At 35.5% G+C, this 17,039-nt stretch overlaps 1 protein-coding gene across 1 annotated transcript; it reads left to right on the top strand.

The window, feature by feature from the left end:
* The first annotated feature begins 2,931 nt into the window (after positions 1-2,931).
* On the top strand, positions 2,932-5,077 carry LOC105162898 (Transducin/WD40 repeat-like superfamily protein). Its single transcript, XM_011081068.3, has 3 exons — positions 2,932-3,133; positions 3,513-3,856; positions 4,311-5,077. Exons 2-3 carry the CDS (start codon positions 3,520-3,522, stop codon positions 5,027-5,029), a joined length of 1,056 nt encoding a protein of 351 aa, XP_011079370.1. The 5' UTR covers positions 2,932-3,133; positions 3,513-3,519; the 3' UTR covers positions 5,030-5,077.
* Positions 5,078-17,039: the final 11,962 nt, after the last annotated feature.

Raw genomic sequence — 17,039 nt, 5'->3', positions numbered from 1 at the left:
GTGTCGAAGTCACCAAAAATAATTCCTACAACACTTGTGAAAGTGGGAGTAGGGTCGAATCCACAGGGATTGGCTTTAAGTTGATTTCTTTAAGAGAAATAGAAAATAATGGGGGGAGATTTGATGGTAAAAAGAAATAATCAAAAACTAAATAAATAAAAATACCTGATAGAGATATGAGAGAGAGAGATTTCCCGGTTAAGGCTAGGATTATGCTTGATTCTCGTGAGTTGATCATTGATGCAAGAATAACACATGTATGGACAAATAAACCAGTTATGGTCGTTGGTACGACCTAACAACCTCACCTTTCCTTACCTTTTCGTTAGCCAAGGTACGACCGTTGGCTAGATCTCTAATTAACAGACAACCTTGGGAACGTCCACAAAATTTAATCTATTAACAGCATTAAGAATTAGAAAGGCCTGATTCTAATCAACAAACTCCTACGAGGACAATTCGTTTAAACTAGATCATGCATTCCCCATAACATAATTAAATACTGTGACATAACTAATCATGCTACGTTGCCACTAAGTATTGAACTAAATAAACAATTACACGGATTTATAAAGTTCAATTAGCTAAGCAAACCTTCTTGATAATGAACAACCGGCCGAATCATTCATAAATCAGATGTTTGTAATTAAAGCACAGAGAATAACATGAATATTTGCTTGACAAGTGTAGAACGCAGATTAGATCTCACAACATAATAGGAATCAAGCAATCAACATACCTTAACCAGGAAATAAGGAATTTAGCCGGACATATTAATGGAAGAACACACTAGAAAGTGGAATTCCATTAATTCCGGTAGTAAAATAAAATAAAAGAGAAGAGATGAACAGAGAATTCTATAGAGTTCTAACATAAAAACTGAACTACTTCTAATAAAGAGATCCTCCCTATTTATAATAAAAGTCCCTTACGAATCTAGACGTAATGGGGGGATAGATACGTGATAAACTCTAAAAAGATAAATAGATTACAAAAGATAAGCTTAAAAGAATCCTTTCTAAATCTAAACACTTGATTCCTTTATCTCTTGGGGAAATCATTCGTGCTTATCCTTATCCCGAGTTGACTACTCCATTAAGCGTGGGCGCACTTTGTCAATTTTACAGAAACGTCCTTGTAATCTTCCTTTTTGCTGAATATGCAATAAAATCACATAATTAGGAATATTTTGGCTTAAAAAAGGAAGATTAAATTGCTATAAAATCATTATAATTGCAGAGTTATCAAAATTCCTTTCTTTATTTATTTTTCACAAAGCAATTTTAATAAGGGTAAATTGGACTTTTCAAACTTAAAAATTAAACGTCAGGATTTTTTTTTTTTTTTTGTAGATTTTAATACTTCAGTTGTAATTGCTGTTTTTAAGGGTAATAACTATATTTAACCCTAAAAAAATAAAAATATATTTTAAGTTTTTATTTAAATTAAATTTAAACATCCACCGTATAATATATAGTTAAATTCGGTGGCAATTGACGCTTCTGCCTCTTCTTAAGGGATGAATTGGGGCTGGGGCCTTGCCTTGGTTAGGGCAGGTTTGGTTCATTTGTTGGCGAGTTCGAGTTCAATAAACTTTGGGTCTAGGGCGGGTCCCAAGTTTTGTCCAAACTCGTCAGTTATTTTTTTCTTTTTCATAATTCTTAATATTTTGATACATATATATAATACTGGTTATTAAAAATTTTGGTATTAAATGCAATTTGAATGCGGTAAGGCTCGTACTGATCAATGAGCTAGCGGTTGAAGACCCGGCTGCAAGCTTAAATAATTTTGTACATATCCATTTTGATGCGTGTAAAAAGTGCATAGGTGGAATTGAGCTCTTTAATGGGCCAAATTCTTTGCAAATTTTAAAAAATGGGAACCTCTAAAAAAATATTAGCACTTTGACTCTCAAATCAATACTAACATTAAAATAATAATTTAGAAAAAGAGAACAAGAAAAAGAGAATAGCAAGCTATATTAAAAGAATGAGCACCACGAGCATATATATTAGAAATTGCTTATGAATGCTTGAAAAAATGTGCGCTTGCTTGAGGGATTCTGGCAGTTGAAGGAGTCGACGTGGTGGTTGTTTAACCTTTTTCATTAAACTTAATGAAAATTTTATTTAATATACAAAAAAATTGCTATTTTTATTTCAATTTTTGTGGTGTTTTTCAAGCTATAATCTAATACGCCCATTTTTTCTATTTTTCTTCAAACTTTAAAAGAGAATAAACAAAAAATAAATAAATTTAAACAACAAATTTTCTAAAATTTATTATTAATTTAAAGAACATATTTATTATTGCTTAAATTTACTTTTTTGGTTTATTCTATTTAATTGTTTGAAGAAAAATAGAAAAAATTGGATGCATTGGATTACAACTTTAAAAGCACCATAAAATGGGAGGAAAATAATAATTTTTTCCACTTTAAATGAAATTTTCGTTAAATAATGGAAAAGTTAATGAAAGGACCAAAAGTGCCAAAAAAGTTATATAGTGTTTGGATTTATATTTTGAGGTAATTTAAAATATTTTAAAATAAGTGTTGTAGGTTTGATGTTGGAATTGAGACAAAAACCACTGCTCATTGTCAAATCATATCTTATATATATTTATATATAAATATTGTATGTTTGATATTGTATTTTTTTTGGAGATAAAAAATATTATTTATTATTAAATCATGTCTCTTTTATATTATATATATAAATTTATATATATTATATACAAAAAATTAAAAAATAAAAAAACACACAGATAAGGTGTAAAAAATATAAAATAAACATTGAGTATATTTTATCTTATCGCTGAAAATGCTAAAATATGAAACCAAACATAGTATTAGAGTTTGAAAACTAAAATTACAATCCTAAATTATTTGAAGACCAAAATCGTATTATAATTGTTTTTTTTTTTACATGTGTAGTTTGCTCATTTTCTTACCACACGGGTTCGCATGCATTTTTCCGTATACAATTCATTCCCTGAATCAGCCGCCGCCACTGCCGCCCGGAATCCTATTTCAGAAAACTTTCACTCATCAGCTGCCGCGTCGCCTGACCCCTAGCAAGCTGCGCCGCCTCGTTTTTGCCCAACTCCTCAAGCTGCGACTTCAAAGACGGTGTGCTAAATCTCAATTTCAAATGTTTATCTGATTTTCTGGGTCTATATTTCTGAAATGGTTGTTGCTGCTTCCACTCAGGGCGGGGCGGGGCGGGGCGAGGGCGGGTCTCGGGGATGGACGAACCCGCCCCAGACCCGCCCCGTTGCCGTCCCAAGGCGGCTTCATATTCATAAATCTTTTCTTTTTCTTTCATACTGTAATTCATTGCCGTCATAAAAGGAATCGAGAACGGAAAAGCTTACTCCGATTGACTGATTATGTGATTTCTTTGAAGTTTGTTTGCAGGGTCAATTAGGTGTATGATGAAATGCCCCAATGCTTTTCCCTCTGTAGCTTAGAATCTTGAACATATTATGCTTGTTTCATGCATATTCAGGTTGTACATGGAGATGGGGAGCTGCATCTTAGATGGAAATGCAGATGCCGTGGAGTTTTGTCCCCATGAGTCGTTCTATAACGTGCTTGCAGCTTCCACTTACGTGCTTCAAGAGGGCGATCAACCAAGTCGGTCAGGTTGCATTACGCTCTTTGATGTTGATGCTGAAGCTGGCCGGCTCGAGTTGATTCAGAAAGTGGAAACGGCAGGTATTTTTGATATAAAGTGGAGCCCGAGGCTCTTGCAGAATCCAGGCCGTCCTTTGCTTGCTCAAGCTGATGCTGATGGTTATGTTAGGATTCATAGCCTGCAGGGCTCTGATTCAGATGGTTCAAAAATGCATGGTAAGTTGTACTTTTCGCTTTGTTGTGGTCGTTGAATATGTTACTCACAATATAGCCAAATCAGTCCTGATTCTACATTTTAGATTAAGGGTTGAACCCATTTTCTTAATGACACTGAAATTGTAAAATTGTTGTCCAACTGAAGTATCAACTCCATGAATGATAGTGAACTAAGTCAGTATGTACATGACCTTCTAATTACAAGGGTTAGCATAAGTACCTAATTGAAAATTAGTTTATTAGTCTATTGCATCAAGGATAAACGCAAAGTCTTAAAAGTAAACACATTTGGAACACATTGGACAAGGCACATTGTGGCGAGTAAGAATGCTAATGAATGGAGGCCTTTTGCATGCTAATGATGTATATTGCATCTTGGTCTTCTTTATCTTCCCTGAGCATCATGTATGCTCTGATCAGAATCTACAATGATGAGTTCTCCTCGTTAATGCAGGGAACGGTCTAAATGAACTTTGTGGCGATTGTATCAGTTCTTCCATGTGCTTGTGCATCGATTGGAACTCATCTGCTACATCCATGGCAGTAGGCCTTTCTGATGGATCAGTTTCTATAATCTCACTTGACGAATCCCAACTGAACATATTACAAGAATGGAAAGCACATGACTTCGAGCTTTGGGCGGCTTCATTTGACATCCAACAACCAATGCTAGTATACACTGGCTCAGACGACTGCAAATTCAGTTGCTGGGATTTGCGTGATGACCCTTCTAACTTGGTTTTCCAAAACACAAAAGCTCACACAATGGGAATTTGTTGTATTGCAAAAAGCCCTAGTGATCCTTATACTTTACTCACAGGTAGCTATGATGAATGCCTAAGGATATGGGATGTCAGATCAACTTCAAAGCCTGTAAATGAATCTTCAATACGTCTAGGAGGAGGAGTGTGGAGAATTAAGCACCATCCATCCACACCAGGACTAGTCTTGACTGCTTGTATGCACAATGGATTTGCAATTGTTAAATTTGATGGGAATCAAGTCCAAGTTGTTGAACAATACAACAAACATGGTTCACTTGCGTACGGTGCAGATTGGCAAAGAGGAGACGTATCTGTGGTCGGGAGAAAGAAGAGTCCAGTAATTGCTACTTGCTCATTTTATGATCGGCTCCTTCATGTATGGACACCAGAAGGTGATGTGTTTGTATGATTTACAATTCCTTTTCACAAAATAAATTAAGCTAAACTTTTTTTACAACTTCTAACTGTTCCATACAACTTTTGCAGTGAATTTCTAACTTTTCTTGCTCTTACATGTGAATCTACATCAACATGTAGGACTTTCTTTTTCTTGCATATATAATATAAATTGTGTATGCTTATTTTTCAAGAGGCTACTTTTTCCAGCAATTAAGCATTTGCAGTCTCTGACCGTACAATAAAACAATAAGATAAACGAGAATGCAGATTGCATGTATCTTCACAATCCATGAAGACACAACAGCTTTACTAGGTAAATGGTTGCAATAACACTGACATTACCTTCATCAAGTCAGCTGGACTAACGTGGAACCTTTTTGTATACCTCGCTTCCTCAAGAACTTGGGTAAGAATGTTGAAGATGATAATGAAAACAGAACAAACAGAAGCCATGTGCAGGTGCAAAATCGAAGCTTTCTTCATTGAACAAAAGTTGCAGATTTCTGTAAAGAGAAGCTCTTAAATACAATCTGGAGAAGATGAAAAACGGAAATAACAGACTCCCGCCAACTAACTAACAGACTCGATGACACGTAAGCGCCATACGGCGCACACATCAGCCAACTAATAAAAATATAACAAATAAAGCAAACAGAAGAAGAAAAACGTAAGAGATAAACCACGCTTCTTCACAAAGCCTTCGTCTTCAGAGTGCTGCTCTGTATCTTTTCTGAGCACATGCTGCAAGCTACATTATCCAATTCCAATCTTCCTCTTAACACCCCCCCCCCCCCCCCACAAGTTGGACTTGGGGCAAAGGCAAACAAGCCCAACTTGCACAAGAGAGGAAGAAATGCAAGACTAGAGAGAGGCTTTGTGAACAAATCGGCAACTTGCTCCTTGCTGCGAACAATAACGGGAAGGAGGAAACCAAACTTGTAAAGGTCTCGAACAACATGGCAATCTATATCAAGGTGCTTCGTGCGCTCGTGGAAGACGGGATTAGCCATGATATGCAAAGCTGCCTGGTTATCACAATGAAATGGAATAGGGGTAGAAACAGTAACACCAAAATCACGAAGCAAATAAGAAATCCATTGCAACTCGCAAGCAGTGGTAGCCATACTACGGTACTCAACTTCTGTAGAAGAACGGGACACTATGCATTGCTTCTTGGTTTTCCAAGAGATGAGTGCAGGACCAAGGAAAATGGCGTAACCAGTAAGAGGCCAACGAGTATCAGCACAAGCCCCGCAATCAGCATCACAGAAGGCTTGGAGCTGAAGTGAGTTGGATGACGGAAAGAAAAGACCAACCTCAGAACATCCTTTCAAATAACAGACCAAGTGAAGGGCAGCTTGCCAATGAGAATGGCAAGGGCGCTGCAAGAACCAACTAAGTTGTTGTACCCCATGGGAGATATCCGGACGAGTGAAGCTAAGGTACAAGAGACACCCAACTAAACGTCGATACCATTCAGGATCCTCAAATAAATTACCAGAATTAGAATTGAACTTAATACCAGGAGGCAAAGGAGTCGCTGCAGATTTCCCATCCTGAAGTCCACACTCACTGACCAAATCAAGGATATATTTGGACTGAGTAATAGACATACCTTCCTTAGAACGCCCAATTTGTAAACCAAGGAAATAACGTGCACATCCTAGATCCTTAATAGTGAAGAGAGCATCCAGACACTACTTTACCTGTGAAATGGAAGCAAGAGAAGGAGCCATAATAAGAACATCGTCAACATAAACAAGAAGCCCAATAAAACCTGTGTCTAAAGGCTTGAAGAAGAGACAATGATCGTGCCCAGATTGCTTGAAACCAAGACCCTCAAGGCTACGTGTGAACTCAACATTCCACTGCCTCGACGCTTGCTTTGATCCATACAACAAACGCCTAAGGAGACAAGCGTGCCCAGGAGCAATGTCATAACCTTCAGGTGCAGTCATGAAAATTTCTTCGTCTAGATGACCATGAAGATTATTTATGTCTATCTGATGCACTGGCCATTGAAATGTAGTAGCTAGTGCCAAAAATAAGCACATAGTTACTGTCTTGGCAACAGGGAAAAACCTCTCAGTGTAGTCCACCCCCTCCACCTGCGTATAGCCTTTGGTAACGAGCCTGGCTTTGTGCCGTTCAACAGAACCATCCTTTTGCAGCTTAGTTTTGTACACCCATTTGCAGTTAATGAACCAAAAAATGAGTCTCTATATGCTATTTGATGACCTGAGAGGGGATTCACGGAGAATTCCGCTATAGTGCTGAAACCTACTGCAACCGTCTTATCCTGGGAGAAATTAAGTTGTACCCAGTGTACTATTGATACGGGACGTATATTTTCTTCAAGGCAAGCAGTAATTTTGCGATTCAGTTAAATTAACGATTATAATTGATTATTACGATACTATTCTCATTGTAAGTTTTTGATTTAATTTTCTTTTCATAAATAGTGTTTCTAATTGTTTTTATGTTATTTGTTCCAATGTGGCTTTAATTGCCTTTGATTTCTAAATTCAATTGTTATATTTGTTTCAATTACTTGAAACTAAAAATTTTCCAACAACATCCTCATAAGATGTTGACATTAAAAAGAAGAAAAAAAAAGAACCACAAAAGTAAACCTAGGCCCCTTGTAGCCTCACAACACCCTACCTCAACCATTGTAGCCAACAACTCCTGCCGAAGGCAGCTCCCCCTCCCCATCCGATCAGAACTCCATTCTACCCAACAACGCTCCCTCACACGCCACTGCCCGTCAGCCACCTTTTTACCTTTCTCTCTCTCTCTCTCTACCCCTTTCTTGGCGCCCGGCCTCCATTGCCTGAAACCACTACCGGCAGCAAATTCGTCTCTTCGCTGTGAACCTTCTCATACCCTTTTCTCCGGCATTCCCATCTCTATCCAGCTACTTCACTGCACCTCTTTGTTCGCTATTTTGACCTCTCTTCTCCCTCCTCGTTCCTTGCTCCGACGAATGTCAAACGATGTCGGGCTTTCACAGTAGTTTCCCCTTACCTTCTTCAGTTTTCCCCCCTTATCAATTTGCATTTTCATCCAACCCAATTCAAATGAGCTCATTTTTTTTTTATTCCTGTCCTTCGCTCATACTGAACCCTAACATTTCATCCCTCAATTTCTCCTTCCGGCGAACGACCCTGGCGTGGGCTTTCTGACAGCTTCGCTTTTGCCGACCCATCATTTTCCTCAATCAATTTTTATTTTCATTCACTCCCCCTCATATGGGTTTCAGATTGAACTTATGCTATTGAAACTTTTACTCCCATGGCTGATCCTCACATTTACCAATCCTCATCTTCTACTAACCTTTTTCTGCCATATCTTTCTCGCTAGCAATCATCTCGTCAATAGACCACCATTCCCATATTTGCCTCCCCACGATACACACATCCCTCCAATCAGTTTCCATCAACGGCACCATCCACGTCATGGCCTTCGATGAGTTTCAATCAACGCCCCGTCACTTCCCCTATTTCTTCTTTCTTTGCCACTTCAACATCCACGTAAGATGTTGACTGTGTAAGTGAAGTCTATTTGACTGCCGAAACCCTAAGCCCCAATTGAATTTGTTAGCTCTAAAATTAAAATACAAACACTACCAAAAAACCCGCTTTTTGTAACGATTTTTTTGTAACGACCATTGTAGCGAATTGGACATACTGATGTGATTAAGGGGGTAATAAAAATGTATTTATTTTGTAACAGCCGCAACCGTTACTAAAGCTGTTATAAATATGTAGTGCGCGTAAAACTGTTACAATTTGTAAGTTGTTACTAATCTACGATGATTTTTGTAACGGTTCGATTTTTTTTTTTTGTAGCGGCTCTTAGGTAAAATAAGGAGCCGTTACAATGGCAGTGGAAAAAACCACGGAAAAATATACAAAAAGATGCTATTACAAAAATCATGACAATTGGAACGGATTTTTTTATTAGAGGCCGTTACTAAAGTCGTTACAGAATAACAAAACATGAAGAACTCCGAAGGCCGTTACAAAAATCGCTATAAAATAATTTAATCTTCGGAACAATCAAACTAATAAGAAATCATTACAAAGGCCGTTCCAAATGAAGGTGGAAAAAACAACGGGAAATGATATTTGGAACGGCCAACACTGTACAATGACAATTACATTACTATCATACTAACGTTTATGAATATACAAATTTATTGCATACTGCGTACATGTATCAATGTCAAATAAAATTTTTTATTTTTTAATACATTTCAATTATATTATTCCACTACACTGATATGTTTCTACAACATTAAATCATCGAAGAAAATATTTATTTTTTTAAAATAATTTCAATAAAAATAATTAATTATTTGAAACACTCTTTGTAACGACATTTATAACGGAGATGAACAAAACAACGTCATATCCATATTTTGTAACGGCTTTTATAACGAATTTTTAAACGGTTATATTAAACTATATATCTTTGAATATTGTAACTCGCTTTGAAACGGTTTTTGGAACAACCATTTATATATATAAACAACACTTGGCTGAATTTTCTTCTTCCCCTCTTCCTCTTCTTCCCTACTCTCTCTCTCTCTCTCTCTCTCTCTCCCCCCGTTCGAAGTCAGGTGACTTTAATTAATTTTTTTTATTTTTTTCTTTAATTTTTCTACAGTTTGAGGTGTAATATTTGTTGTGTGAAATTCTACAAAAAAATTAAACAAATTTATATTTTAGTAATTTAAAAAAAAATTCTGCATTACTAATTTTTTTTTGAATTTTTGAAAATTTTAAAAAACTTTGCCAATTTTTTAAATTCTGTAATTTCTGATGATGATGATGATGCATGAAAATTATGATGATGATGCTTGAAAATTTTCTGAATTTTTTTTTGGGAATTTCTGTAATTTTAAAAAGTTTCAGAATTTTTTCATAATTTCTGTAATCTTAAAAAAATTAAAAAAAAATTTCAATAATTTCTGAATTTTTTTTATTTCTGTAATTTTAAAAATATTCAATTATTTTACATAATTTCTATAATTTAAAAAAAAATCATAAATTTTCAATAATTTTTTAATTTTTTTTAATTTCTGTAATTTCTGCAATTTTAGGGAAATTATGCACCTAGATGAAATTTTTAGAAAATTAGAGGACTTTAATATAATTTTATGAAAGTATAGAAAAAAAGGTGCAATTTTTAGAAAAAATATGCACCTAAATGAAATTTTTAGGAAATTAGAGGACTTTAATGTAATTTTAGAAAAATATGAATTTTAAGAAATTATCAAAAAATATCTATTTAATATTATGTGTTTCTAATGTTACATTTTTTTGAAATTATCGATAATAACTATTGGTGCTCCGCCACCATCCCACAGGAATACTAGCTATTTCGGTTCCAGAAGCTCAAAGTAAGTATCATATTATTTAATTTTAATTAAAATTTATATTTTTTTATCAAATAATTGTATTTTTTGTTATTTATCGATTTTGCAGATGTCGTACTGGTGGGACTATGACTCCATCTGTGATCGGGTGTAGATGATCGAGCGGTACATCAGAAGCATCGATCCAAACTGGCCCGATCATCTAGCGCCCCAGCCTACAGTTGATCCCCCAGCACCCGATGACAAACACGCGGTCGCTGGAGATAATAATTTAGATTAGAATTTTTTTTTGTATTTTGTAAAAATATAATTTTATAATAATATTTTTATTTTTGTAATTAAATTATTATTATTTTTTGTTATATTATGTGTTTTTTCATATAAATTCATTTAGTTAATATTACAAGAATAAATTAAACATATTAAATAAAATAAATATTAAAATATATTAAATAAATAATAGTTCCTATAACTGCATTTGTAACGACTTTTGTGATACACTAAAAACATATGAAATTATCAGACCGTTACAAAGACTATGCCAAAAACGGTTACAAATTTCTAAAAAAACCGTTTAAAAAATCGTTACAAAAGCAATGAGAAAGATGGTTATAAAAGCAGTAGCAAAGGTCATTTGAATAACAATTAAATCAAATTCAACAGAGTCGTTACAAAAACAGTTTTAAATTTATTTTTTTCCATGTCACCAGGTTTGTAACGGCCACTAGAGGCCGTTCCAATAACTGTTGCAAATTATAATGCTTTTTTAAAGCCATTACAAATATTTTGTAATGCCTCTAGACCTTTCCATTACAAAAGCCGTTACAAATAAGAAAATCGTTACAAAAAAATAAAAAAAAGTCGTTAGAAAAGCTGTTCCAATAAAATGATTTTTTTCTAGTGAAAGGACTAAAATTACAAATACCATAATTACAAAACCAATTTTACAACTCCCATTCGTACGGGACTAATTTTGCAATTTTGGGACAAGCAGAACATCATGGCCAACAGCTCCTCAATGCTCACTCATTACGACATAGAAGAGGTCCAAGAACACTGCAGCCACGCCTGTGATCATCCTACCTTCGCACGTGTTTCTGTTAATCCCATCTTGAATTTTAATTCTTGGACAGACATTTGCTGACATCCCATGTTTCTGTCTGATTCTTGAAATTAACTGCATTTTTAAAATGATCAATCTAGCTGGTGATTTTGTAAATAATGTTTATTGGGATGTATTATGTGCAGTTTTCCCAGCATGAGATAAGTGTTCTGCCCGTTGGATAGTATCATAATAATTTTCAGTCCAATTATAATCGTTAATTTAACCGATCGCAAAATTACTGTTTGCCTTGAAGAAAATATACGTCCCGTATCAATAGTACACCGAGTACAACATAATTTCTCCCAGGAAAGACAATTGCAGTAGGTTTCAGCACTATATCAAAGAACACCTCAATCAAACACTCAAAAGCTCGTAATATAAAACATTATAGCTGAAATCTTAAAAAATAATATTTATAGAAGTTGAGAGAGAGAGATAGAGAGAGAGAGAGAGAGAATAAGAGAAATCTCAAAGTTGAGAGTTGTTGTTGTGTGTTCCAAAATAAGAAATGGCATGCCTTTATATAGGCATGCCAATCCAACAATTAAGTGAGCAATAAAGAAAAAAAATAATGGCATTGAATCCCCCATCCAAAATCGATCAAAGGCTGAATTTGAAATATTGTTGTCTCATATCCAATAATGACATTCAATTTGCAATTTGAAACTGAAAAGTTCAACATTGAAATGGATGTTATTTCATTTCTAATAGTGACATTCAAATGTAAATGAAACTGAAAGATTCAACAATGAAAATGGATGTTCCAATTCTATGGGTTTTCAAAATTCCAACAATCCCCCACAAACTCATAGATTTGAACTCAAATTTCTATGATTTGCTTTGAACAATGCTACCTTCTGGTTTGAACCACTGTTTAAGTTAACTGACGTCAGTTATCACTAGGTCAAATGGAACTAAGCCTTGAATTTGAGCCTGTGAGTGTGACAACGTCTGTCAGTAACAACAAGCCACCGACCTTGTTTTGATCTGTAGGGTTGACACTTAGGCCATGTGTCCTGATCCTGTTCATGAATGCTTTCAGGAATAACCAAATTCCTTAGTTATGGCGAAACAACGACATTCACTTAGTTGGACGTCTCCAGAGATGCACTGCTAGCATCTCATCTTATAAAACTTGACCCCATTTAGAGTTAAACTCTTACTATACTTGCAGTTGCACCACCTTCCAGATTTTCAGGAGACAGACTCCAGATTCAAAGTATCAGTCTATTTTGGTACTTTGACATACCCTTACAACTTGTTGATACCACATCAAACCTTCTTTGTCGGATCTCCACTTAGAAGGTTGGGTTGCCGTTGTAGATACATCACTAATGGGTTTTCATCCCATCCCCAATCTATACTTATGTACTTGTGACAAATTCAATCCTTTCATCAAAGGATTATCCACATTGTCCTTTGTATCCATAAAGTTAATGCCAATTACTCTGTCTGACACTAATGCCCTTATAGACTTCAATCTGACTTGGATGTGTCGTTTGGTCTTTTGATTGTATTTACAACTCCTTACCTGTGCTATTATGGTTTGGCTATCACAATGTACAACAACCGGTGGAAGAGACTGATTTACAATAGGAAGTTGTGATACCAACCTAATTAGTCATTCTGCCTCGGTATGAGTTATATCTAACGCACACAACTCGACTTCAAATGTAAACCGAGTTATCAAAGTCTGTTTTGGAGACTTTCAGGAGACTGCGCCCCCACCTAAGGTAAAAATATATCCAGATCACCCATTACTCTCAGAGTTTTTGGCTATCCAGCTAGCATCACTATATCCCTCAAGAACAGCAGGGAATCTGCCATAATGTATGGCCAGTGACACCGTGCCCTTTAAGTACCTTAGTACTCTATCCAAAGCACCCCAATAGGTTTTGTTAGGACAACTAGTGTATCTAGCCAGCTTAGAGACAGAAAATGATATATCTGGTCTTGTGTCATTTGCCAGATACTGTAAGCTCCCAATAATTTGGGAATACCTTAGCTGTGCAACTGGAATACCACTTTCACTTTTTAATAAAGATACAGAAGATCATATGGTGTTTTAGCAATTCTACTATTTTAATAACCAAATTTCTTAGTAATCTTTTCAACATAATGAGATTGGGAAGTGGCTATTCCATCAGTTGACCGAGTCAGCTTGATGCTAAGAATCACATTAGCCTCACTCACATCCTTCATTTCAAGCTTATTTTTCAACAATGACTTGGTTTTGGTAATTATATCTGAACATGATTCTATTAACAAAATAGCGTCTACATACAGGCATAGACTTATTATTTTATCTCCTTTAACCTAAGAGTATATACACTTATCATTCTCATCTACAGTGAAGTCAAACACAAGAATAGTTTTATCAAACTTTTCATGCCACTGTTTGGGTGCTTGTTTAAGTCCATATAGAGACTTAACAAGTTTACAAACTTTATGTTTGTTACCATGAGCTACAAACCCTTCAGGCTGATCCATGTAAATCTCTTTCTCGAGTTCACCATACAAGAAGGTTGTTTTCACATCCATCTGATGAATCGGAAGATTATACACCAAAGCAAGCGCTATAAGCACCCAGATTGTAGTCAATCGAGCTATTGAAGAATAGATATCGAAATAGTCTATTCCCACCTTTTGTTTAAACCTTTTAGCCACCAATCTGGCTTAAACTTATCTATGGTCCCATCAGGTTTTAGTTTCTTCTTAAAAATCCACTTACACCCAATAGTAATACACCCGGGAGGGAGATTGACTAGCACCCACGTTTCATTGACTAGCAAGGTTTTTTATTTATAGCACCCACTTTTGATAGCTTCTTTCCACTGATTGACTAGCACCCACATCTTCTAGAAATATAGAATCACGAAACTCAACTATTTTGTTGACCTCAATGCTTGAAATTTTTGATTTAATAATTAGAAATCTTAAGGTATAACTTGTCTCCACGTAGCCCAAGAACACAACATCGAGAGTCTTAGGACCTAATTTCTTTCGTTTGTGTTATGGGACTAGCACTTTTGCTAGGCACCCCCACACTCGAAAGTGTTTGAGACTTGGTTTCTTATCTTTCCACAACTCGAAAAGAGTACTCGTATTGTATTTCAGAGGGACTCTATTCAGAATATGGTAAGTCCACGCTTTCTATCCCAAGTACTTCAGTTGTACTAGAGTTTTCCATGCTTATTGTCCTCTCACTGATGGCCTGATAAGAGACATAGAGAGATTTATAGCACAAATGTGCACATTCGCTCCAGCATCAATCAACCAATCATATTGTTCGTAAATAGTCATGAGTTTGGATTGTACAGATACATACTCCCCAGTTGCTCCTGAGGTACTAGCACTGCTATAATCTCCCAAAACCACGTTGACAGCTGCCTGTCCAGTCTTGGTTTTTTATTAGGACAAAGCTTGGCCCAATGTCAAACCTATCGACAATTCCAGCATGGTTTGTTTGCTTTTGATTTCTTATTTTTGGAGGTCTTGCCTTTATTGATGGTTTTCGAATTTGAGTTAATCTTGTTCACTTTCTATTTTTTCACTATAAGATTGGCCCTAGGTTGATGTGCAACAGGCATCTTGTGGGTCTGATTTCTATGTTCTTCCTCAATGCTGATAGCAATCATAAGATCATCTAGAGACAATCTCCCTTTCTGATGCTTGAGTGTCATGCTAAAATTTTCCCAAGATTTGGGAAATTTATCCACTATGGACATGACAAGAACTTCTCGGGAAGTTTCATATCAGCATCAGCCAGAGCTTGCTCAAGATTGATGATCTCATGAGTCTGTTAAGCTACAGACCAGTCCTTAACCATTTGATACCGCATGAACTTGAAAACAAAATACTTTTCGAGCCCTTGCTCTTCAGTATTATATTTTCGGTCCAACTCATCCCACAGAGATTGAGCAGTGTAAGAATCGGAACAATAGACATCGAAGAGCGTATTTGACAATGCTGACAAAATCGCTCCTATGCCTATTTGATCCCTCTATGTCCACTACGCTATCTCAACAGTCCTGGGATCGATATCTATAGGTTCAGGTCTGGTCACCTAAATCACTGACAAAAGTCCTTTCATCATTAACCAAATTTTCATTCGTTGTTGCTAGCGTTTGAAAAACTGGCCCAAAAATTTGTCCGACAAACTGGTCAAGTCGACCTTAGATGTGATCGAAATTGCAACAGAAATCGGATCAGCCATCTTTAGTATCTTAGGAAACTAAAAGCAACGTTCAAATAACAAGTTTGAAAATAGTGTTTTTCCAAAACAGTTCCAACAAACAAAAATCCAATTTTTAAAAACCTGTATATTTTCTTCAAGATTGTTGGAAAATTTTTAGTTTTGAGTAGTTGAATAACGTTTTGAAATATAACAATCGGATTTAAAAATCAAAAGCAATTAAAGTCACGTTAGAACAAATAACATAAAAATAATTATAAATGCTATTTATGACAAGAAAATTAAATCAAAACTTATTACGAGAATTGTATCGTAACAATTCTCAATCCAATTGTAACCGTTAATTTAACCGAATCGCAGAATCGCTGCTTGCCTTGAAAAAAATATAAATCCCGTATCAATAGTACACTGGGTACAACGTAATTTCTCCCAAAATAAGGCGGTTGCAGTTCTTTCGATTTTAGCACTATATTGAAGAGAACCTCGATCAAACACTCAAAAGCTCATAATCAAAAACTTTATAGTTCAAATCTTAAAAAAAATATTTATAGAAGCCAAGAGAGAGAGAGAGAGAGAGAAATCTCAAAGTTAAGAGTTTGCTATTGTGTGTTCCAAAATGAGAAATGACATGCCTTTGTATAGGCATGCCAAAATCTAACAATTAAGAGAGCAGTAAAAAAAAAATATAACGGCAATGAATCCCCCATCCAAAACCGATCAAAGGCTAAATTTGAAATGTTGTTGTTTCATATCCAATAATGACATTTGATTTGCAATTTGAAACTAAAAGATTCAACATTGAAATGGATGCTATTTCATTTTTAATAATGACATTCAGATGCAAATGAAACTGAAAGATTGAGCAATGAAAATCTACTTCTATGGGTTTTCAAAATTCCAACAGATGCCGCGTATTTAATTCAAATCCAGTTGGTAGTTGGAATCCTCAGTCCTAATTTGTTCCGCTAAAATCTGATAATTTTTAGTCGAAAGAATTAATATTGCCACTAAATTGAAACTAACAGAATTAAAATTATCAGTCCAATATCTATGGGACTAATTTTGCTAGCCTCTATACATACAGGATTAATTTTGATACTCTGATTGTACATTTCTTTCTTTTTTACGGCAATAGGAGTGGGGTCGGGGGACAATCTAGAACCCAGCCCCCTCTCATTACATGAAATAAGTGACACTAACTTGATCAATTTGTTAATGACAAATATGGAAGATTCTTGATTTCTAGAATTTGGACCGACGAGTTCGAATGGCTCGTTGAAGGGTGCAGTCGTTTGTTTTTGTTTGCCCAACTAACCCAAAATAAAGGAGGGAAAAAG

This window comes from Sesamum indicum, linkage group LG5, assembly GCF_026168435.1.
Source record: "Sesamum indicum cultivar Baizhima isolate 11 linkage group LG5, ASM2616843v1, whole genome shotgun sequence".
Lineage (NCBI taxonomy): Eukaryota > Viridiplantae > Streptophyta > Magnoliopsida > Lamiales > Pedaliaceae > Sesamum > Sesamum indicum.
Note: the sequence above shows the minus strand (reverse complement) of the source record. Positions and strands in the feature narration are given on the sequence as shown.

What these genes read in the sequence shown, in the direction of transcription:
- LOC105162898 (XM_011081068.3), top strand. Translation starts at nt 3,520, where the DNA reads ATGGAGATGGGGAGCTGCATCTTAGATGGAAATGCAGATGCCGTGGAG. An exon ending in AGATGGTTCAAAAATGCATG is followed by an intron (nt 3,857 to 4,310) that starts GTAAGTTGTACT and finishes TCGTTAATGCAG; the next exon opens with GGAACGGTCTAAATGAACTT.